We start from the raw sequence: 24,435 nt of genomic DNA, 5'->3' as shown, positions 1-24,435 counted from the left end.
CAGCTATTTTGTTTACATTTGTTACATAAATTACATTTAATTGAGTGCTGACTGTTTCGAAAGGTTTGTTTGTTTAATTCATCTATAAATTACTACTAGTTTTCGGCATGTTTTATATAAAACAGGAGTCAACAAAAACTTTTAGCTTTTGAATATTGTATGGGAAAACTTGAGTGAGTTTTCGATGTAGACTTTCGGCCAAAACCGATAATATCTCGAAAATCGGATTTTTGATTTAACTACTATAACATTTTATTGGCATTAGTATTCATTACCAAAAAAGATCGGGAGCACGACCAACGAATGAACGAATATTCGTCGAATTTGACATTTCTTTCACATGAGAGTTTTTAATTTGTCGCGAATGAAGTTTGACAAGAAGCCACAGCCAAACACCATTCACCACTGAAACAAGAACAAGAATGATCTTTTAAGGTTAAGTACGCGCGATTATTTTATTCGTTGCAAGTGTGGATAATGTGGAACGCGAATAAAGTTTGACAGTTCGTATCAACTATAATTTTGTTTGCGACGAATAAATTTGTTTTCTTTAATTTATTAATATGCGATATTGAAAAGTAAAAGTATGCATCATAAATCAAAAAGAAACTATATTGCTATCGTTTTGTTATTAATTTTGTATTTCATTAGTCGTTCGTTGGTCGCGCTCATGTGAATACTGCTTAAGAAGCATGAGTCGACCTGACCATTATTCAACTTCAGCTTTTGAAACTACTTACTACAAACGGGGTTATAAATTGACTCGCTACTTAAGTTAGAGTCAAACCAAACTGACTTGAACTCCATGTAGATGTACAAAGTATCGAATCGATAGTCCACAAGAGGAAAGAGGATTGAGGAATCGAAATTGAATTGAGATTGTTTTTTGTTTGTGAAGCTGAAGCTGACTTGCTGAGTTTATTTTATTTTGCCCGGAGTAGTAATTTTCTTGTTCTTTAATTTTGAAATAAAATTCGGCTTGGAATTTACCGCTTTGGTTTGCGGTATAGTAATAAATTATGACTACAGAAGAAACTACATGTGATTCTGATTACGAAGAAGAAGAAATTTTAGTTTTTGCCGACTTCAAAAATAATATAAATGAATCCGAAGCCTCAAATGCTTTGGTAAAAATTATCGGCATTGATTCAGAAAATCCCATCGCAGAAGTGAATGGAAACATATTTAAGGGTGAGTTAATACACAAAACAGCAAACATTTATCTTAAAATCCATTTTTTGAATTTAATTTAAATAAATTAAGTATTACATATACATACGTAGATATACTTTAGATACCGGTTCCAAGGACCGTTTTTTTTTGTTAACCAATAAAATATGAAAACCATGTGCTTTAAGATTTGAATTTCAAAACTGTAATTTACTAGAGCAAACTCCCTACGCAAAAAGGTATCCGTATTAATAGACGTGAATTGTAAGTGCGGTCCCACTATCCAACTCTTCATCTTTATTAACCCCAGAATTCATGAGGGTTTTCGAATAACTTTTAACACATACCTATGCGGTTCCTGAGCACCCCAGTATTTTTGGGTTGAAAATATCAGCAACTTAAAACACAATCTTGTAAAATTTAAATATTTTATTATAAATAAGTATTCTGAAACTAATTTAACAAAAAATGGCACTCAATTCACAGCCTTTGTAATTAAAAAGGTTTCATTTAGGTGCTGTGACCATACGAGGCTTCAATAAATCTTGAAAATTTTAGCTTTTAAAGCTTCAATGTTCCAATTTTTTGTTTCTGAAAGAAAACATGTAAGGGAACATTAGTATATTGAAAAAGTTTAGGCTTTATAAGTCTTACCGGTATATTTTTAGTCCTGTTTCTCCAACATATAAACAGAGCTATTGGATACTTCGCTGCGGTTTTCGGGGCAAATGTGCCTTTGGCAAGTACAGCATATCGTTTTGGACTTTTTATCTCGTGTCCTAGGACACTAAGGTTCCCTTAGTAAAATATTATCGTTATTATGAGGATCGCCTTCCATTGATTCTCGAAGCACATTTTCACAAATGGCTGTGGATACTTTGTTGCAAACGCCTTGCATATATGGTTTTGCCAAAGACAAACCTAAATTTTGCAAAAAGATGCGGAGCTTATATTTTTTTATTTTCGAAATGTTTCCTATTGAATAGAGAACCATTGCATTGATTCCCGCCTGGTCGAGCATCCCATAGAAATACCTTATATGCCACCTACGAGTCTTTCTGGCAACGGAGTAATTATGAGCTAGCTGGTCAAATATGTCAACGCCACCTTTTGTTTGATTATAAAACACGATGACCTCAGGTTTTCTTGTAACCGAATCAACCTCTTTGCTTTTGGAAAGCGTGAATACCAGCAAAACTCCTTTGCCTTTTTTGGAGTGAAGGAAACCAAGGTAATTGTCCTTGAAAGCAAAGTACGAGGAGAGAGTAGTTCCTTTTTTCGGTTGGATAAGAAGGTTGGTGGCACTTTAACTTTATTTTTCCTCAACGTTCCGACTATAGTGAAATTATGCTGTGAATCAAATCAAATGGGGTGGCGCAACAGTCCGTTGTGAACCAGGGCCTAGTGACTTACAACTCTCAACCATTCCTGTGTGCGAGAACTGTTGTCAGGAATGGAAGGGACCTACAATTTTAGGCTAGTTTGAGAAATCACTTTTTCATGACAAGAATTACTCTTGAAGGATTTGTCAATTCCTCGCAAGAGGCAGTACCCGCGAAAATTAATTGTTTTTAAACTAAGGTGGCACAAGCAGGGATTGAACCCAAGACCCCTTGCATGACAGTCCAACGCACTTACCATCATGCCACGGGTACTACTGTACTGTGAACCAATTGTCCATTGTTAAATTCCTTCCCGTACCATGAATGATTTCACTAATCTTGAGTACCAACTGCAGCGGTATGGGGTCATTTGATCTTATTTTCCAACGTAAGGAATCCCAGATACAATCTAATAAGTGCCGGAATCACATCGTTATAAGTTGTATGCCGCATTTGTCTGGCTTCGACGGAATATATATTTTAAATGGACAATTACCTCTGAATCCTTAAAGCTGCTATCAATCGTACAATACTCGTTTGGCGTATAATATTTTAAACAATTTGAATTAAATTTGTCCCAAATGAACCGTGCTGGTGCCAGTTTATCCGAGCGACATCTCGTCTCCCGGTCATCAAATCGGATGCAATTAATTAAAAATTCAAACCAGTTGAGTTGAATTATAGCCTGGAAGATTGTGGAGCACTTTGTAGTCCACATGTCCCTGGTATTCCTTCGACCTTGCTTTTACACTCCAGCAAATTTAGAGTAAATCAATTACAGCACGAATCTATTTTTCTGTTGTGTCGATCATTCCGGAAGTTGGATGTTGGGCAGACGTTGAAGGCGAAAGAGAATCAGCTGGTGGAACACTTTTTTGACGCTGGTTGCTGATCTCAATGTTAGTATTTTTAACTAAAGCTTCGAATACAACATCATCGAAAAGTAGATTCCATGCTTCAACCTCTGATGTTATGAATTTTGCTTAACTTTTACAACCCGGCATTTACAAAACTATATTTCTCGCCCTGTCCGGCCAGTAGAGGATGAAGGCTGTGTCGTCCAACGGTATCTTTTTACCTAAGATAACTCCCAAGTGGTGCTTTTCTTCTGAAGACATTCCAGTAAACTGCAAAGCTGACGAAATAGGAATTAATTAGTTAACTTATGCTTAAGCATGACACAAAAAAACGATCCGCTGATGGATTAACATTACCACTTGTCATTCAATAAAACTAATTTAGCCCTGGTAGAAGGCTCCATTATAGGTGTTCTAGAAAGTTTTCGAAGAGACAAAGAATCTACTTAGACAAGGCTAAGTCTTGTTGCTTCATTATTAACTACGAATAGTTTGTACGAGTAGGGCTATTATCTTCTTTTTGCTGTGTTTCCTTCTTCCTTTATAGTCTCGTTATAAATGTGCAATGTAGCAAATGTAAAAAAATAACCAATTCCTTAAAATTGTATAAAACATAGAAGTTGAAATTTGAGTTCTATTTGTATCTCTAACTCCAATGATTTGTTAACCAAATTTTGCTTTATTTTCATAGCTCTTGTTGGGAATATATCGCACCCTTAGAATGAAAGTGACCTAACTCAAAAATTGCAACTTGTGGAAAATGAGCAATAGAGTCTTCAAGAAATTATAGTATTGAGTAATTTTGATTGTATTTCTCACATATTTCATTTGATGTTAATGATGAGCCAAATTATATTTTGAAAGTTTAAGAAATAATCAATATCCTCAAATTAAATTTTAATGTTTTTTGTTTAAGTATAATGTTGAGATTAACACATTGACTGCCATGGCTATCAAATTTAATAGCCAGTTATGTTTTCAGTGGTGCCATGGCTATCAAATATGATAGCCAAGTATGTATTCAGATAATGCTTTGGCTATCAAAATTGATAGCTACTAGGAAAAAATTTCAATACGCATTCAAAACCCTGTCACCCAGTGATGTGCTAGGTAAACTTGGTTTGAGCAATTTCAAGAATGTAATGATTTTACAGCCACTTGTTCTTTGGAATGAATAAAACTTAATTTTGTTTTTAATTATTAATTCAAAAAATTATACAGTTCAAAATAAATTAAAATTTCATTGCTTTACAAAATATAACTAAAAAGTAAATAAATTCAATTTTTATATTATAGCTAAGGTAAAGTTTAGGAACAATTGAAATATTTTAGAATTTTTTTTTAGAAATTGGAATATCTTGGAGTTTATTTATATTGCTGATTGAAACAATCGTGGCACATTTGAGGCTGTACTGGACAATCTTCACAGAAAGTGTAGGTTTGTCTTGCTTCTTTTCTAGCACAAACTCGACCTTTTTCTTTAGTTTTGCGGTTATAGCGGTTATAGCAAACACTACACTTTCCGCAAATTTTTATCCCAGGATCATTCACTGTCCTTCGAATGGTGATGCTTGGTTCGGGGTAGTTATGGTCGAGATGAAGATGATGGCATATTAAGAAGCTCAAGGAAAAGTTTTTCTCTGAATTTTCGAATGCAAATTTTGGTTGGTGTTATATTTTTGTACACTACCCAAGCGTTAACGACTGACGTTCTCAGCAAAAGCTCTATTCCTAGTTTACGGTACCACTTGACGCCTTTTCTCAAAGTTGTTGCGTAAGATACGATAAATCAATTCCTTTTATTGTATGCTAGAATTGCTTCAGGCTTAGTTAGTAATCTGTGAGTAGTTCTTTTTGATCTCGTAGGTGGATTAAAGCTCGTGGAAGGTTGACTACTACTTTCTTGAATGCGTACAGGTGCAGAGCGTGTGTTTGAAGTAGGTACCAAAACTGGAGCGTGTTTGGTAGAAAGCATTCTAACATCTCTGGTGTCTTTCCACTTCAAAACGACAATTCCATCATTATCTTCTCTCGAAATAACTTCACCTCTTTTCAATTTAGCGAGAAGGACTTCTTTTGGAAGGTTTCGCTTGTTAGCTCTAAGGGTGCCTACAACATGGGTCCTTTGTTGCAAGAAGCACTGGGCTAATTCGTAGCTGGTATAAAAGTTGTCAACTAAAAGAGAAAAGGAAGCTTTATTGAGAAGCCCTTGGCAAAGTTCCGTTACATACATTTTTGCCCAATCCGACCTCTCTCGCTCACCCGTACCAGATTTTCCAGTGTACACTCTAAGTGTCCATGTGTATCCATCATTAGAGCAGAGTTTGAAAAGCGTAACACCATACCGATGAGTTTTGTTTGGTATATATTGTCTAAATACAAGCCGACCTAGAATTTCGCCAATAACGAAATCTTCCGGGATAAAAAAGTGCTTTGAAGTTTGTTTGAAGATGATCAATTAGTTTTTCAATCTTCCGGGGGCGATTGGTTTGTTTACTTGTCTCGTTATTTTCGAAATGAAGCATTGAAAGCAGAACCTGGAAACGATTGCTGGACATAATTGTCCTAGGAAGCGCCATGTTGTATACTTCTTTCGTTTCCCAGCATTCTTCCATTCGGCCGAGTGGAACCAAGCCCCTCCAGATCATCAACGCAAAGAATTTCTTTATCTCTGCTGAATCAGTTGGGATCCTCTGGTTCATCCGAGTATACTTGGACCTCCGTTTGGCTGCGATGGTCTGTTCCGCGAAACGGTTAGTTTCATCAACTATAAATTGAATCAATGCTTCGTCAACAATATGGGAATATATGTCACTAGGTGAAACTTGAGTAGAAATCTCGATTAGAACTTCTGTTTTCCCCCAAAATCGAAGACTTTGTGCCTGCCAAATATCTCCAATGACATCGGACACATTCTCATCTTCTTTGGACGAATTTTCTTCTGGGTGCCAAACAGGATCTTCATTTGAATCATCGGTGCCAAAATCCAGGTCGGATTCCGAATCATATGACATTGTATCTGTCTCAACAGGTCCTCTACGCATTTTTATTTAATTTTGAATCAAAATCTACAAACCAAAGAGAATAGCAAATGAAAATATCCGAAAATAAAATAAGCAAACTGACTATCATATATAATAGCTATGGCCTCCGAAAGAAAGATAATGTCTAACTTATTGCGCTATGCCATGGCTTTCATATTTGAATGCCAACTAAAAATTCTTCCAGGGACCTCTCAGGATAACACAAAAATATATATATTTATACAAAAGAAACACTTCATATAACAAAAAACGTTTTTGGCACCCAGTGAAATGTAACGGAAAATGGATTGGCAGTCAATTTAAATAAAAAAAGCTATAAATATAAAACACTTCCAATAAAGTCACTAAAAAAAAATTCGCAACGAAAAGCAATAATTTCCAACGAATTATCATTTCTCCCAAGTTGCAATTTTTGAGTAAGGTCACTTTCATTCTAAGGGTGCGATATGTACATACGACAAACTTAAATAAATATTTTTTTTAATTATTTAAATACAAGGGTGATTATACAAAATTTGGGTAACTTTTGAGGATGTTTTGTTTACGATTTTATTAAATCGAACTTGTACTTGGGTGTACATTAGGGTGACCGCAACTCCCGAAGAAATTTTTTTTTTGTCGAATTCGTTACGGGGGAACCCCATAAAATGATCAGCCTTTGCAGATTTTTAGCTAGACAAAATTTCAGCTCGATTCGATAATGCTAAATGCTGCCGACACTTGCTCAAAGAAAAAAACTGTCTTTTTTCTCTGTTTTGCGAAGTAAACTAGCCCTAGCTCCCAAACAACTGTCCCTATTCTCATTATTTATACAGGGTGTCCCGTAAGTAATGGATAACCCTGAAATGCCGCATAGCAGACTTTATGACCGTCCTGAAAACTGATAAAAAAAGTTCTATCCCAACCACAAGAAAAGTTATATGCATTTTTTTGTTCTGTGCTTTATTTTTTTTTTCTTACTTTACATTTTTTGAATACCACGACTACAAGTGAATGAGTTCCATCATTTTTTTCAGGAATATTTTACATTACTTGTGCCAACACATAAGTTGAAGAAAATTATTATAACTGTTGGACTTTGCGGTTTCTACGATGTTGTCCTAATAATAAATCAAAGCTTTCAACTTCTAGGGCCGAATACATTATTGATAAAAATGTCAAAAAAGTGCAGCTGCCTCCACACGATTTCTTACTTCCTCTAAAGACCTGATCGGCTTGCTGTATACGATTTCCTTAATGCATCCCCAATGAAACAAATCAAGTGGATTTAGGTCTGGTGAACGAGGTGGCCATAAAATTGGTCCCAGACGTCCTATCCATCTGCCTGGATATCTGGCATTTAAAAATGCCCGTACAGGCACAGCAAACTGTGCTGGACAACCATCATTTTTAAGCCAATGGGATTCCTTTAGTTCTTGAGGCACTTCTTCCAGCAAGGTTGGGAGATCATTTTGGAGGAACTCCAAATAACCTTGGGCAGTTAAAATCAACGGCAACTCAAAGGGTCCAATTATTTTCCCATTGAGAATCCCAGTGCAATAGTTTATTTTGAATTGGTATTGAGACCTGTCTTCCCTCATGATGTTTGGGTTTTGCAGTGCCCAGAAGTGGAGATTAGTGTAGCCATCTCTTTTAAATGTCGACTCATCGCTCCAAAGAATTTTGTCAAAAAACTGAGGATCTTCTTCAATTTTCACTATCATTCACTTCCTTCCGAGAAACAGCTATGGACTCTAATAAACACTCGATAATCCGAGTGACGTGCGTTAGGGTACCTTTCCCTATACAGAGTCACAGCTTCGTTTGCGTTGCCTTAGCACACTCCATAAATGAAATGTATGTTTGCATATTCTTATGCAGAATGCAAAATACGTGGCATCGAAAAAGTTCAATCCAAAGTCTTAATTATCGAAAAGCAGGTTCAGGAAAACAGCTATTTAGACCGTTAATTTTTCTGAAGAATGAACAATAAAAACGATATATGTAAGTAAGTGTTCGTCGTGGTCTTAATCTTATGAATTAAGATCAAATTACAAAAACTTTGGTTCAAAATTTAAAAAACTTACGAATTTATGCGGTCTCACTTTCTCAGGATCTTACAATTTACTATTAAAAAAAAAACAATTAAAATTGAATCAGAAGACTTTTTGTTTGGAGAAAATAACAAATAAACTAGCAACCAACAAAATATTTGATGGGTTTGTTAAAGCCCAATAGAACAGGTAAAATTCAAAACAAGCTAGAAAATGTAACCGTTTTTTTGCACTTTTTGACATTTTTATCAATAATGTATTCGGCCCTAGAAGTTGAAAGCTTGGATTTATCATTAGGACAACATCGTAGAAACCGCCAATAAATCAAAAGTCTGCTATGTTCAACGCTTGGTATTATTTTAACGTTTACTGTGCTAATTTTGAAAACTTTTGTTTTTGCTAAATTTACTCTAGTATTGCAGATTTTTACCAATAACATGCTATTGACTCTAGATATAATAATAAGTAATACCATTTTGAAATCTGCATTAAACGCGCATTTTTTAAAATAGTTGGCCACTCAGTTCATGCATTTTTTTTTATACCAGCTATGATTTAACTTTTTCAAAAACTATTTGTTTTCACATTTTGCATTGAAATTCAATGTTAAATAATTTGTTTCTCTAAGAAGTCCAACAGTTATAATAATTTTCTTCTACTTATGTGTTGGCACAAGTAATGTAAAATATTCCTGAAAAAAATGATGGAACTCATTCACTTGTAGCCGTGGTATTCAAAAATGTAAAGTAAGAAAAAAAATAAAGCACAGAACAAAAAAATGCATATAACTTTTCTTGTGGTTGGGATAGAACTTTTTTTATCAGTTTTCAGGACGGTCATAAAGTCTACTATGAGGCATTTCAGGGTTATCCATTACTTACGGGACACCCTGTATAAATAATGAGAATAGGGACAGTTGTTTGGGAGGTAGGGCTAGTTTACTTCGCAAAACAGAGAAAAAAGAGTTTTTTGAAACTTTGAGCACGTGTCGGCAGCATTTAGCGTTATCGAATCGAGCTGAAATTTTGGCTAGCTAAAAATCTGCAAAGACTGATCATTTTATGGGGTTCCCCCGACCCAATTTCGAAAATCGATTTATTGCGGTCACTCTAGTGTACATATATGATGGCTAATCTAATGATATATTGTTCCAAGTCGTCCAGTCACTTTAGTAAGATATTTAAAAAATTCAGAATTTGGCTGACATAGTACTGATAAAATACATAGTTTTGAAAGTATTATAATGAAATTTAAGAAAAATCTCTTCAGATTTAATAATGGCACATGTGATAAACTGATAAGTAATGATTAAATAAAAATCCTTCCTTGTGGATTGGAAATATAATAGCATCTCGAAATTCATCTGGAAACAGTTCTCCCTCCAAAACTGTATTTAAAAGTTGTAAAAGGTGCTCTTTAAGCATGACAGTATTCCACAGGAATACCATTCGAACCGGCTGGTTTTCCATCTTCAAGCGGCTTCAATGTTTTTTTCAACTCGTTAAATGTAAATGCACAGTCCAAAAAGTCGACTACGAATCCAGGTGTTTGGAATTGCCACTTTGTCGGCGTTATTTCAGGATTTAAAAGATCCTTGAAATGGGAAAGCATTACATTTGAAGACAGTTTTGTGTGGATAGTAAAGCGTTTTCCATTCAGGAAAATCCTCAACCACGCAAATGATATTTCACGAGCATTCTTCGTCAAACAAGGGTTCTTTTCTTTCATTTCCTTTCTTTTGGCTGATTCCTTCTTGTGGGTATGAGGCTTTTACAATCCGTTCTAAGAGGAAAAAGTCCGATGCACATTGTAATGAGTGGGAAACATTGATTCTGGTAAATCACTCCACATTCGTGTAGTGCGTCTAAAAAAAGAATCTGTACTTTACGGTACGACCAGAATTGGGCTCAAGGGTAAACTGATGTGCATTCCTAAAAGAACGAGTATTACGGTTGAATTGTTTGAGAGGAGGAATGCAACTGGCTGTTTCATTAGAGCATTGCTTATGGAAGTAGCGATAAAATAATGAGAGACATGAAACCTTGGGACGGTGCTCGAGAGATGCAAAAGTTTCAGTTAGACAACGGTCACCTACCATTTTAAGAGCTCTCTTTTGAATTCTGTCCTAGAGACTCCATATAGGCTTTATAAATTATAGCCAGATCAGAAGGGGTAAACAACTTCTTGCATCTTCGGAGAAAACCTTAACACTTAGCAGCGTTTTTGGCGTAGTTTGTAATACACATACCTAGGACTGATAGCTGTTCCGTCTCCTCGTTGCAAGTACCACTCATCTTCTACCTGAGCGTCGAACTTGTCGAGTTGTAGAAGCTGAGTAAGGTCAATGATTCTCGGGAATTATTTCTCCAGAAGAGTCCTGAAACCAAAGGTCGCTCGCCCCTCCACTTCCCAATCCTTACCCCCTCCCCCGTCGGCTTTGTCCTATTATACTGGCTGCTGTCTCCTTATCTCCTGACTGTATAGTGTATCACTGTCTGTCAATACCTAGTTTCCTCCCTGGGACGCTTATGGCTTAATTGCTCTCTCTTTTTCCAAAACATATCCTTCCCTTCAACTTCCCAATTGGGCTGTCGGTTGACGTTACACCTGTGCCAAACACCGGAGAAGGGATTGTGCCAAGTCACTGCCCATCTACTTGTGCGGTACAGGTTGTATCTACACCGGACGGCAGTTCAGCGGCAACGTCGGCTGTAGTTACTCCTGTGCCAAACACCGGAGAAGGGATTGTGCCAAGTCACTGCCCATCTTCTAGTGCGGTTATGCTGGCTGATGTCTCCTTATAACCTGAATGTATAGTGTATCACTGTCTAACAATACCTAGTTTCCTTCCTGGGACGCTTATGGCTTAATTGCTGTTCGTCTCCCTCTCCAAAACATATCCTTCCCTTCAACTTCCCAATTGGGCTGTCGTTACTCCTGTGCCAAACACCGGAGAAGGGATTGTGCCAAGTCACTGCCCATCTTCTAGTGCGGTTATGCTGGCTGATGTCTCCTTATACCCTGACTGTATAGTGTATCACTGTCTAACAATACCTAGTTTCCTTCCTGGGACGCTTATGGCTTAATTGCTGTTCGTCTCTCCTTTTCCAAAACATATCCTTCTCTTCAACTTCCCAATTGGGCTGTCGTTACACCTGTGCCAAACACCAGAGAAGGGATTGTGCCAAGTCACTGCCCATCTTCTTGTGCGGTTATGCTGGCTGATGTCTCCTTATCCCCTGACTGTATATTGTATCACTGTCTGTCAATACCTAGTTTCCTTCCTGGGACGCTTATGGCTTAATTGCTGTTCGTCTCTCCTTCCCCAAAACATATCCTTCTCTTCAACTTCCCAATTGGGCTGTCGGCTGTCGTTACTCCTGTGCCAAACACCGAAGAAGGGATTGTGTCAAGTCACTGCCAGGTCGGCAGTGGAAAGTTCGTGAATAATGATCTTTCCACTACTAAAGAGGGAAAACCTCTCCAGAATACTCCTAGGAGCTCTTATAAACAACAGCGCTATGCGATGATTTTTCTAAAATCTCCTGGTTCAACATTGGGGGATCGAAGTAATCCCATCCTTAGCAAGAGGCAGGAGTGGGCTAAATCTATTCTTGACAAAACTAGTCGCTACGGATCCACGTCAAAGCGACAAAGGTATTTGGAGGAGTCCACTCCCGTCCTTAAAAAGCCCAAAGTGCAGAACACCAGCACTCCCAACTTTGCTAGAGTACCTCTCACTAAACCTTTTAGTGATGTACTTAAGAAGCTCAACAAAATCACAGTTGCGGTCATTGATAGGAGCAATATTGATGGCACAATTACCTCTGACCGTTGGCAGATGGTGAAACTGAGGCTCTCGGCTGGTTTCCTCAAAATCATGCGAGATTATATGGGTCCACCGCCTGTAACAAGCGATGAGGGTTGGCATCAAGGTCATGTCAAACTCATGGCTTGTAACGATCAGAGGTCGTGCGATCTCTATACGCTTGCTGTCGGCATGCTGGGCGAAGTTTGGCCAGGTGCAAAGCTCGAGGTCGTTACAAAGGAAGATATTCCATGTAGGCCGAGAGCTCGCGCTTGGATCCCTAAAGAAACCTCATGTCCTGATGACATACATACGTGAGATGATTAAGATCAGCAACCCGGACCTCCCTTGTCACGATTGGAAGATCGCGAAACTGGAGCCAAAGGGTCTTTATCGGAGTGCGATTATCGTAATCAATAAAGACTGTGGCTTCTCTTGCGCGAGTAAAGGCAGTGATAAGATACGGTTTCGAGACAGTTACGCTACGTATGTATGAAAAAGATGAGGTATACGCTTCATGCGAGCCTCCACAACCCTTTTTGAAAGCTGTGTCGCAAGACGTAGGGGGTCCTGGTACTACTATCACCTTCCCTTCCTTGGATGTAGATGTTGATGTATCTGGGCCCTCTTCTGTCGCAACACAGTCTTCTTCCGAACCTTCTTCAGAAGCTGTGTCGCAGGACGTAAGGGGTCCCAGTGCTATCATTACCTTCCCATTCTTGGATGTGGATGAGAATGTGGCGGGGCCCTCTTCTGTCGCAGCACAGTCTTCTCCTGAAAATGTCAAAAGTATATCCCTAATGGAGACTGATGACTTAACCGACAAAGTTCTCCCCAGTGAGGAAGATAATGAACTGTTAGGTTTCTCTTCGTCTGATCTGGATGAGCTGGGTTTAACAGTGGTGGAGGTTGATCTATATATTTGTAGCCAAAATGCTGCAAATACTACAGATTAATCTCCAACACTCTATAAAGGCTTCGGCCTCCCTACTTCTCCTCCTGTCAAAAACTGGGGAAGATGTCGTTCTCATCCAAGAGCCCTGGATTTTGAAATCCCTGGTTCGAGGATTGAGAACTCCTGTCTACTACGTGTTATATGTAACAGGAAAAGGTAACCCAAGGTCCTGCATACTAGTAAAACGTAATCTAAATGTATTTTTGCTCCCCTATTTCAGTGATAAAGACGTCTCCACAGACAACCATACCTACTGGCTGGTATCAGCATATTTGGGCTACGACCACCAGGGCCCACTGCCTGGTACCATACCATACTACGTGGGGTAGCACCGATATCAATGACAGAGGTGAGTCTCTTTTTGATTATATTTTAACAACTAATCTGGTAGTAAGTAACAGGTAGGGAACTAACTTTCGTTACTTAAAATCGACAAGAAAGATTAGATATCACTCTTGTATCGTTATATATATCTCTCAAATAAAATATTGAATTGGAGAGTATCAAAGGAGCACTCGTTCTCCGATCATAGATACTTCCAATTCAAAATTATTGAAGAGTCCCGAAAACCGATAAAGTTCAACGTTCAGCCTGCCTATGTATAAGCGGATCGCTTCGCACGACCCCGTCTGCGGCACTGGACACCTTGCTCTACCTTACACCTCTTGACATATTTAGTAAACAAAAAGCTGCAAGCTCTGCTATTCGCCTCAATGCTTCGTCGCAGTGGACTAACAACACCATTGGAAACTCCGTAATTCTAAGGTACTTAGAATCAATTCCAAAGCACACAGACTACACCATCCCCCAACTACAATTCGATAGGAATTTCCAGATTTCTATACCTACCAGATCTTTTTGGGAGGATAGGACATTCTTAGAGGATGAGTCAATCCACTTTTACACAGATGGCTCAAAGACCAAAGAAGGGGTTGGTGGTGGTGTGTACTCTGAACGACTGAAATTAAGTCTCTCATTCCGCCTTCCCAATCATTGTAGCGTGTTCCAGGCGGAACTTTTGGCGATTAAGGAAGTCTTGTCTTGGCTCAAAGAAAACGTGATATCAACATCTGATATCCGTATTTTCTCCGACAGCCAAGCCGCTATCAAATCTCTGGACTCAGTCTCTACAAACTCTATAACAGTCCATAACTGTCCATCATCTCTAATGGAGATGGCGCAACAGTTTAATATTCACCTTTGCTGGGTGCCGGGCCATAGAGACATTCCAGGTAACTGTAAGGCAGATGAACTCGCCAGGAACGGTACAGTACAACCCATCCTACCACGTTTGGCAAGTAATGGCATACCAATCGCTACTTGTAAACTGCTACTAATGCAAGACGCTGTGAGTAGGGCAGGCACCAGGTGGACCAACATCACCACGTGTCAAGCCACAAAAAACATCTGGCCAACACTGGATTTAAAACGTTCAAGGTGCTTGCTCTCTCTAAGCAGATCGCATATAAGCTCGATAATAGGTGTCATAACCGGACACTGTCTAATAGGAAAGCACGCCATGGGACTAGGCGTATTCTCAAATGACTTTTGCAGAAGCTGTATGGACGATTAAGAGGAAGAAACTGTTCTTCATCTTCTCTGCACATGCCCTGCTCTAGCTCGGAAACGCAAGAATTACCTAGGAGAATTCTTCTTTAACGATCTAAATCATATCGGGATAATCAGCCTCTCACGTTTCGTAAGAGACTCTAACTGGTTCCATTGAGCTTAGGAGAAAGCCTCAAGATTCATGTGGTATCACAATGGGCCATTAAACTGGCCTAAGTGTGTCCGTTCCATCTTGGACAGCCACTATAACCTAACCTAACCTAACCGAAAACCGATGCAATTCCGGAATTATAGGAAAAAAGATTGGACAATATATAGGACAACTCTGAAAAGTCTGATTAAACCAGAACTTTCTGATCCTCCCTTGTGCGCTCTTGAACTTGATCAAAAAGTCGATGAGCTTACAGCAGCCCTCAATAAAGCTATGGTAACTGCCTGCCTCCTTACTACAGTACGGGGAAAGAAGAAACCATATTGGTGGGCTGCTGAACTAGAAATACTCAGGAAAGGTTGTAGAAGGCTTTTCAATCGTGCAAAAAAATGTAGACACCTCCAAGATTGTAGGAATTTAAGGAATCCCCCAAATAGTATAAACAAGAATTGAGAATAGCCAATAGATCCTCATGGAGATCCTTCTTTAGCTCAATAGAAGAATCCTCAGAGGCCTAGTTGTCTTAAAAACTTACATGGACTAACTCTTGGGAAGAAATGCTAAACCTGCTATTAGACACCCACTTCCCAGATTGCTCCAAATCCGTTAATACAACAAACCGTCCTGGATCGTTTATTAACTTAACTTTTCCTCAAGGTCTTGTTACAAAAGAAAATTTGACATGGGCTCTGAACAGTTTCGAACCTTATAAATCTTCAGGTCCAGATCAAATCGTACCAGCTGAGCTACAACATACCATCGATATAACTTTGCCTATCATTGAGATGATCTTCAAAAGTTGTCTAGATCTGGTCTATATACCTCAGCGATGGAGAGTAGTGTAGGTAGTTTTCATTCCCAAGGCGAGAAAATGCTCGCATGTCAACCCTAAACATCTAAGACCTATTAGCCTATCATCATTCATGCGCACTCGGTAAGAACTATCGAATACTCCCTAGAGCAAAAGAAATATTCTATGGTTGCATTCCTGGATATTGAGGGTGCTTTCAACAACGTTGACACATCGGCTATCACTTCTGCTATAATGATGGCCTAATATTAGACAAAAAATTAATTGGAAACCTAATATTCAGGAAAGATTTAAAAAAGCTACAGTAGCTATTTTCACTTGCAAGAAAGCCATAGGATAGGGGTTTTCAACCTCGCATAACCTATTGGCTATACACATCGGTCATCCGACCAATACTTATGTACGGGGTTGCAGTATGGTGGACTGCAATGGAGAAAGTCACATACTTCGACAAACTTAGCAGAATCCAACGCACTGCATGTCTCTGCATAAGCGGGGCAATAAGAACCACACACTCAGCTGCGTTAGATACTCCTCCATCTGACACCCCTCGACATCTTCAGTAAACAAGTGGCAGCGAGTAAAGCTGTAAGAATCAACGCCTCTGTCAATGGACCAACAATAATGTGGGGCACTCTATCATTTTGAACCTCTTCGGTTCTTTATAAAGGTACATAGACTACACTACTCCAAACCCCCAATTTGGTAAAAACTTCCAGGTATTCATTCCATCCAGAGATGAATGGCAAGGCAAAAGCATTCATTTTTACACAGATGGATATAAGACAAATGAGGGAGCTGGTAGTGGTGTGTACCCAGAAAAACTTAATCTAAGCATCTCTTTCCGCCTCCCTAATTATTGTAGCGTCTTCCAACCGGACATTTTACCGATCAAAGAGGTCCTCTCCTGGCTAAGAGAAAACGTGGTATCCTTCTCTGACAGTCAGGCTGCTATTAAATCTCTTGACGGTGTCTCAACCAAATCTTAAACGGCCCTCTATTGTCGATCGTCTCTAATGGAGGTGGCGCAGCAATTTAATATTGACCTCTGTTGGGTGCCGGGCCACAGAGACATCACAGTAAAAAGTAGATGAACTCGCTAAAAATGGAACCGTCATACCTATTTAGCTTGAAAGGGAGAAGATAGTTATACCGTTAGCTACATGTAAACGTCTGCTTAAAGAAACAGCTCTTACGATAACAAACTCTAGGTGGCACAATTTACGAACGTGCGCAGCCACAAAACTCATATGGCCTTTACTGGACCTAAAGCGCTCTAAAGAATTGTTATCAAAGCAGACTTCATATTAGCTCCCTAATAGGTTTCTTATAGGCAGACACGCAATACGACTTAATGTAGCCTCAAATCACTTCTGCAGGAACTGTATGGATGGGGAAGAAGAGGAAACAATCTCTTACCTAAGACGCAGACTTCATCTGGGAAACTACCTTTTCGATAATCCCAGTGAACTAGCTAATAAGGATATCAAATATCTTCTTCGCTTTGTAAAAAGCTGAAAATGGTTCGACTAGCAAGAAGTAATTCTCTAGATTCATGTGGTGTCACAATGGGCCTTTTCTTTTGGCCCAACTGTGTGGGTTCTGCATCCGCAGCCACTTAAGCCTAACCTAACCTAAGTACCACTCATGGACAATAAGACTTTGTATATGAATTGGTTGATGACATCGAGTAACCCAACTTTTGAATTATCATCCATAATTATTTATTTATTTTGCGTTTTTAGTCTAACTGATTCCATCTGATCAAACGCTAAAAATAATTTGCAATTGAAACAAATGTGAGTTGATAAAAGCACCCAAAAACAAATAATCGATTATTTGAGGCATACATAACTTAAATCCCAGCACTTATAATTCTTGAATCACTCTTTCGTCTGTGTCTGGATAAAAAAGCCCAAGCAAGGTATTTAGGATACACAGAGTTAATTGTTGCCTCGATCAATGATCAATAAAATGCATGAATGAATAATAAATTTTCACCTTGCAGCTTAGCTGTTATTCCTGAATTATTTTTATTGAGTAGCTTAAAACGTACATGTTACACATTTATGTACACTACGAAATAGATATAGCCTTCTCTGTTCCTAGTCTGTCGTTACACTGTCGATCGGTTTGCCAAGCCTCGTGGTTCTGGGAGCAATTATTACCAAAACATGGAAAAACAAAATAAAACTCAACTACTTTGTTGGCCTGACCGATGACTAAAACTACATTAATATTCGTCGAGTATGGTTTCCGCGTCTATAATTTATTGAAAGAGTTATATTCAAACTTCTTGTGCCACTCGTATAAATAAATTAGAGAATTTTTTATTTCGTAGTTTTCAAGTACCCAATTGAACAATACCATGTTTTAAGTTGAGATCAAGCATTACCTCGAAACATTTATATAGAGCTTCAAAATTTTATTTTCAAATCATTTATTATTTAAGTGAATACAAAGACATTTCCTACACTAACGACTAAAAGTGATGCTATACTAGGTGTGTTCAAAAAAGTTGTGTTCAATTTTTGATATGTCCTTGAGCATTCTCAGCGATTCGGCCTTTATTTCTTCAATCAAGGAAAAACGTTCTTGCATGGGTCTCTTCAACTTTGGAAACAGGAAAAAGTCACACGGAGCCATATCTAGTGAATATGGCGGTCGGGGCATGACTACGGTATTGTTTATGGCCAACAAATTACGAACAAGTAACGACGAGTGAGCAGGTGCGTTATCGTGGTGCAAAAGCCATTAATTGTTTTGCATTAATCTGAGCGTTTTTTTTCGGATGGCTTCACGAAAACGTCGCAAAACTTCAAGGTATTACTCCTTATTAACCGTACGACCTTGTGGTAAGAACTCTTGATGTACTATGCCATTATAATTGAAGAAAACAGTAAGTAAAACCTTAACATTTGATCGAACTTGACGTGCTTTTTTCGTTGGTGACGTTGGATGCTTCCAATTGGACGATTGTGGCTTGGTTTGATATCATAACCGTACACCCATGTTTCATCACCAGTTATGACCCTTTCAAGCAAACTTGGATCGTCGTTGACGTCATTTTATAGCTCCTGAGCGATCTTCATGCGATTGTTTTTTTGGTCAAACATTGTTTAAACAAGCAAAAATCGCCGAGCTCATAAAAACACGTCGAACCTTAGCAACTACCACAAACAAAGTAAACAGTGAATATAGCTGAAAATCGCATCATACTTTAGGGACATGTATACCAACACAATACAAAACAAATTTTGACCTTCGGACTCTCAAGACCCGCAAAATTTAAAAATTCAGGGTACTTTTTGAACACACCTTGTATATCATTGTTCACACACGTATTAACATACACATGTAACAATATGGAATTGATGAGTTATTTTTCGTTTAACGTTTTTAAATAATTATCGTTCGCTTATATGTATATCAACGTCTTTTTATGTTTTTAAAGGTAAAATCAAATCAATATTGCATTGGACACTTGTGCATGTCATACCCAACGGGGAAGTAGAATCTTTTATAATGGAAGTAAGTATAACATAACATCAACTGCTTAAATTTAATCTTGATTTAATGGAATTAAAGAATTAGTAGCTTTTTATTATTAAGAATGGTATAAGACATATAATTTTATTGTATGTAGTCTTTACTTACATTGATAAGTAAGTAAGTAATTCATTTATTAACAATTTTTAAAATAAATACATCACACGTTTGTTTTTGAATTTAAAAGCTTTGGCTTTGTTGTCAGTGCGACGAGCACTTATTCATTGGTCTACTTTGTTTTAAATTTAAATTTCAGTTTTAATTATATATTGATTTTAACATGGCAACGGCCTAGTCACTGATAAAATTTCGGTTCCCATCGATCACCGAAATCAAGCATCAGTGAGCGTGGTTAGTAGAAAGATGGGAGACCTTCTCGAAACCTACAGCGTGTCGTCATGTGTTCTTTCTTTCTGTTTTTCTTTCTTTTCTGTCCTTCTGTCTTGTGTTGTTATCACCTTACATAGTCTAGTTGATCAAGGTGCTGTGTTCTCTGCACATTAATGTGCTGAGTAGTGTAAAATGTAATGATTTTAACATCATATATATACCTCTGCTAGTTTAATCTTTTTTTCATAATCAGTTTTCTAAATCTGCAAATTTCCAATCTGGTCCGTCCAATATTAGAATTGTCTCTGGTAGAGTGAGAGAGAATTTTTTAAATAAGAGAATCGCTTGTATTTGAAAATTGGACATACGCTTATAAAGCGAAAGCAATTTTCTTTGCATTTATAATTGCAGAGTGTGCAGAACTGGTTGAAACTCTACCGTCTAACGTTAAGAAATAAGACTTCGCATCTTGCTTTGAATATTAAAGACATTTCTTTGTAGCTTAAAGAATCGTTGAAATAGTTATTGTTACTCAGATATCCAAGTGCATACAAACGACGATGAAAAGGAAGAAATGAAAGCACTTAGCACCGTATTTAGATGAAGACCCATGGCATCTCTCTAAAATTGGTCAGCATCTACACGGTTTACAGAAAAACCCTTTGCTCCAATTAGAATATGCCCTTTATAAATAACAAAAAAAACCTCGTCAATATAACCAAATTCGTTTAGCTATTCACTAGAAAATATCTGAACGACACAAAATTGACATTTGATTGGAATAATTCGAAAGTTAAAGTTTACTTAGTTTTTTTTTTTAAATGAACTTTCGAATCGATCGAATTTCAAAATAAAACTTCTCGAATTTTAAAATAAAATCTTCTCGAATTCGAAATAAGTAAGGTTGTTCGTGAAAATCTTTATCCATGTTAAGTTTATTAGACTTTGTGATGTTTTTGGTTTAATGCCAAGGTGCCTACTAAAATTTAGCCGTGGGTTGAGGTTCACTCCAAGGTATCTATATTCGTTTGTCACTTCCAAACTTCTTTTGCTGTACTTCCAATTACTTTCAGCTTCAGTCCAATTGGATCGCGAATGGTACATAATGTTACCCTTGATAAATAAATAATGTATTTAATTATTCTTCTGGATCAATACATTTTTCTTTATGGTTTAAAATTTCCACTCATAAAACAGCCTTATCGTTAGTCGTCAGTATATTTTTAAAAGACTGTTATGCTAGCATTATTTAAAAGACAAACAAGATTTTAGTAATTATAAAATATTCTCTCAAAATTTAACCCTCCACCGAAGATTTCGATATCAGAGCTCTAAAGTTTCCAGAGAAATTGTGATAGAAAATAATATAAGAAATTAAATTAGTACATTTGTTTTATTACTCAACATTGCTTATTTTAGTATTTTTTAAAATTATAAAACTAACCACATACTTTTCATTTTAGGGAAATATGAATTTTCAATGGGAACCCATATTATTTTTGAAGAGAATCCAAGTCCACAACATATAGACCCTATTTACGAAAAATACTCAAAAAAAACATTCCAATATTTGAATAAAACCAATAAAGTCCTGAATTTTTCACGAATTTTTGTCGAATCCGAAAACAATACAACAGACACTACAATACCAGATAACATTACAATAAATAAACAAGCCGAAAAGAATCCTCTTATCATAGACATGACATACGAAGAAGCACTTAAGAAACTTAAACACGACCAAAACTAAAACATCAATTTTTCAATGGACACCATCTACAACATACCTAAATCGGAGACCGTCAGTTTTCGCAAATTTCTGGACGAATTTGTCAATGAACTCAAAGGAACTGAGTTTCCCAAAAACGATGAAGATGTACAGCGACTGATAGGAATGCAAAGTAAAAATTCTGAATATGAAAAGGTTAAATCTTCTACATCCTTGGAAATGTTGGATTCACCAGACGATGTACGTGTTGCGCCCTATGTACCAGGAGTTAATGAATTTAAGCGTAAAACAGCAAAACAAAATTTAACAAATGATGCGCGACTCAACTCGTTGCAGAAGTTAATTAAAGAGAAAGAAGCAAGTGCTGGTAGTCCATTTATTAAAACGCGAGAATCTTTTAAGCAAGTTCACAAACCTGTAAGCCCGGAAAATCATAATTTGCAGCCATACAGCGATGTTGTTGTTTCAATTCGTTTTTATAGACCTAAAACTGATACACCTCTTAAGCGTCGGACATACCCAACTTTTAGTGAAGAATTTCAATGTTTGGGGTCGAATTTCCTTTCCGAATTACGTGACAAAATTTCATGCGTCTGTAATAAAAGACGATTCTTTGAACTAAGCAATAATCCTAGAGTCGAGAATCCGGAGAAATTGAGTGACCCAGGATTTTTCTTTATTGAAAATACTTTTTATAACGATATGAGAAATCCGACCAACGCAGACTATTCTGAAGTAATTCGAGAATGGTCAGCAAAAAAAGCTAAAGGTTACGAAAAATTACGTTTCCAGACACGTTCAATGGAAGAAACTCGTTTCATTGACTTAGAAGTAAGCCTTGGTTTTCCACAATTGTATCAGCATCACGGAAACTGCGAACATCTGTTTATATTTTCCTATGTGGAACTACTTTCGAAGCATACCTGCCTTGTACGGGAGCTATATCCACTTCTGAAGTCTGTAAATACGTATAATGCTAAATTTTGTCACATGTGTGGGAAACGAGAATACGCGTATGTGGTGAAAAATAGTAAAAGGCAACTGCATGATCCAGCTTATCTATGTTCAGTGTGTTTTATTTCGTTTCACTATGTGAATGGAAAAAAAGTGGACGAATTTAATGCTTATAGACTTGTGTCGTATAAAGAAAAGTTGGATGACCACGAAAGTTATACTGTTGAGCACCTAGAAGTCTTTGACGAAATAGAGGATGATTTAGATGACGAAGATGAGCCTAGTCCGTCGAAGATGATCAAAAACGAAGCTGAAACTGCTATGAAGTAAACATTTTCATACTATTCTTGATTTATTATGTCTTGTTGGTTATTGATTTTGTTATCCCATTAAATTAAAAACTATCTTAAGTACATACTTTATGTATTTGTATTTTTCACTTGATTTGTATTTATTAAAATTATTTTAACATTGAATTTAAAAAAAAATACATTTCTTTTAATTGTTTGGAAACATGTTGGATAAACCATTTTTAAATCTTATATTATTGTCTGGCGGTAAAAAATGTTCCTAAATGTCTTACAATCGTGGGAACTTATAATTTGTTGTGACAGTATTGACAGAAAGTTCTCTAAATGAAAATGGTTGAAATTGTAAGATTACATTATTATATTAATTTGAATATAATAGATTGCCGCTGATGTTAAACAGAACTCGGTAACCATCTGACAATAAGATTTTTGAACTAAAGTTGCGATCTAATTGAGCAGTTTTAAAACTTCCACTGATCAATATGACAATCGTCAATACTTAGATTTAGATCTATTAGTAGTAAGCAATAGTAAGTACATTTTTTTTAAGATTTCAATACAGTTTGAATAAACATAACAAATTCTATAAAGCTTTGGCTTTTTGTTTGTAAACTAAAGTTTTGTATAAATATAAAATTTCAATTAACTTTATCACACTAAAAACAAATCTAATTTAATAAAGCTTTTGCATAGCCGTCTGCAAAAAAACAGTACAATAATTTCTAATTTACACCATTTAATAATTCTATTGTTTATGCATTGTAAAACTGTTTTTCTGGAGACTCTTAGTCTTTCGTGTCTTAACACTGTCTTCTTTTGCTTTCATGTTGCATAGGGTACAGAATAGCTGGAAATTTCCGCTGTATGTACTGCCATTTAAGATTAGGTGATCACATCTGGATTTGAATATTAACGATATATTTTTATAGCTGGATGTGTTTTCGAAATTTTTGTTTAAAATGTTATGATTTAGTTGCGAGTAAATTATTCTGCTCTCAGACTACTAAGCCTCTGCTAGTAATTTTTCTCGAAAAAAGTTTTCTGGTTTTTGAATTATCTTAACTTCACAGCTATCGCCAATATTTTGCAACCCACCAGTCCTTATTCCGCAATTCATAAAGGAGCATTTTCTTTGCCAAACGAGCATAATGTGAAGCAACTTTATGGTTCAAGTCGGCCTGCATCTTAACGGTGTTGGTAAACAGTTTTGCAACCGCCGTTTTTAAATAAATTGCGTAGTTAGGTGTTCCATTTGGCAGATTAAAAAGTTTTTTTTTTTATGAAATATCATTGAAGCTTTTCTACTTTTTCAAATTCATCCGTTCCCCAAACATGTGCCGCGTAACAAAGAGATGTTTTAACAACACATTCAAATATTTTGTATTTAGCTGACAGCAATTCATTTTGTTTTGAGAATATATTCCTCCATGCCATATTCAGCAAGCTTTGTGAAGGTTTCGCCTTTTCAATTAGGTGATTTTTGAAATCCATCGTTTTGTTTAACTACACGCCTAAATAATTGTAATCTTTGGTGATTTCAAGTCGACGGCTATTGAAGAACCAACCTTCTCTAACAAAACGGTGAGAAGATCTTGTGAATACCATGATTTTGGATTTTTTAATATTTATTGCAAGTCCCCATGTGTTGCAGTATGTTGACAACCGATGCATTATAAGCTGAAAATTTTCTGGTGACTGAAAGAATCACTAGATCAGATACATACAGTAGAACATTGATTGTAGTGTCAGCTATCCGAATTCTACCAGGAAGAGATTTGCCAA

General features: G+C 37.0%; 2 protein-coding genes across 4 annotated transcripts; both read left to right on the top strand.

Annotated features, from left to right (window-relative positions):
- The first annotated feature begins 938 nt into the window (after positions 1–938).
- LOC129950853 (uncharacterized) lies at positions 939–21,409 on the top strand. 3 transcript variants are annotated; one of them, XM_056062773.1, is made up of 4 exons: positions 12,482–13,405; positions 13,470–13,598; positions 19,235–19,311; positions 21,123–21,337. In XM_056062773.1, the coding sequence occupies exons 1-4, from the start codon at positions 13,228–13,230 to the stop codon at positions 21,186–21,188; spliced, it is 450 nt and encodes a 149-aa protein (XP_055918748.1). In that variant the 5' UTR covers positions 12,482–13,227; the 3' UTR covers positions 21,189–21,337. The 3 variants fall into 3 exon arrangements, with proteins under 3 accessions (XP_055918747.1, XP_055918748.1, XP_055918746.1); XM_056062772.1 differs by lacking the exons at positions 12,482–13,405; positions 19,235–19,311 and adding an exon at positions 939–1,191 and having other exon boundaries at positions 21,123–21,409; XM_056062771.1 differs by lacking the exon at positions 19,235–19,311 and having other exon boundaries at positions 12,741–13,405; positions 21,123–21,409.
- On the top strand, positions 21,291–23,361 carry LOC129950852 (snRNA-activating protein complex subunit 3). The gene has a single exon (XM_056062770.1). It carries the CDS (start codon positions 21,425–21,427, stop codon positions 22,670–22,672), a length of 1,248 nt encoding a protein of 415 aa, XP_055918745.1. The 5' UTR covers positions 21,291–21,424; the 3' UTR covers positions 22,673–23,361.
- The last annotated feature ends 1,074 nt before the right edge of the window (positions 23,362–24,435 follow it).

This window comes from Eupeodes corollae, chromosome 3 (genome assembly GCF_945859685.1).
Source record: "Eupeodes corollae chromosome 3, idEupCoro1.1, whole genome shotgun sequence".
Taxonomy (NCBI): Eukaryota; Metazoa; Arthropoda; class Insecta; order Diptera; family Syrphidae; genus Eupeodes; species Eupeodes corollae.
The sequence above is the reverse complement of the archived record's forward strand: the minus strand, read 5'-3'. Positions and strand labels throughout refer to the sequence as shown.

Coding starts and splice junctions, on each gene's coding strand:
- LOC129950853 (XM_056062771.1), top strand. CDS start 13,228: ATGCTGCAAATACTACAGATTAATCTCCAACACTCTATAAAGGCTTCG. Junction 13,406..13,469: donor GTTATATGTAACAGGAAAAG/GTAACCCAAGGT, acceptor CCCCTATTTCAG/TGATAAAGACGTCTCCACAG. Junction 13,599..21,122: donor CACCGATATCAATGACAGAG/GTGAGTCTCTTT, acceptor TTTTCATTTTAG/GGAAATATGAATTTTCAATG.
- LOC129950852 (XM_056062770.1), top strand. CDS start 21,425: ATGGACACCATCTACAACATACCTAAATCGGAGACCGTCAGTTTTCGC.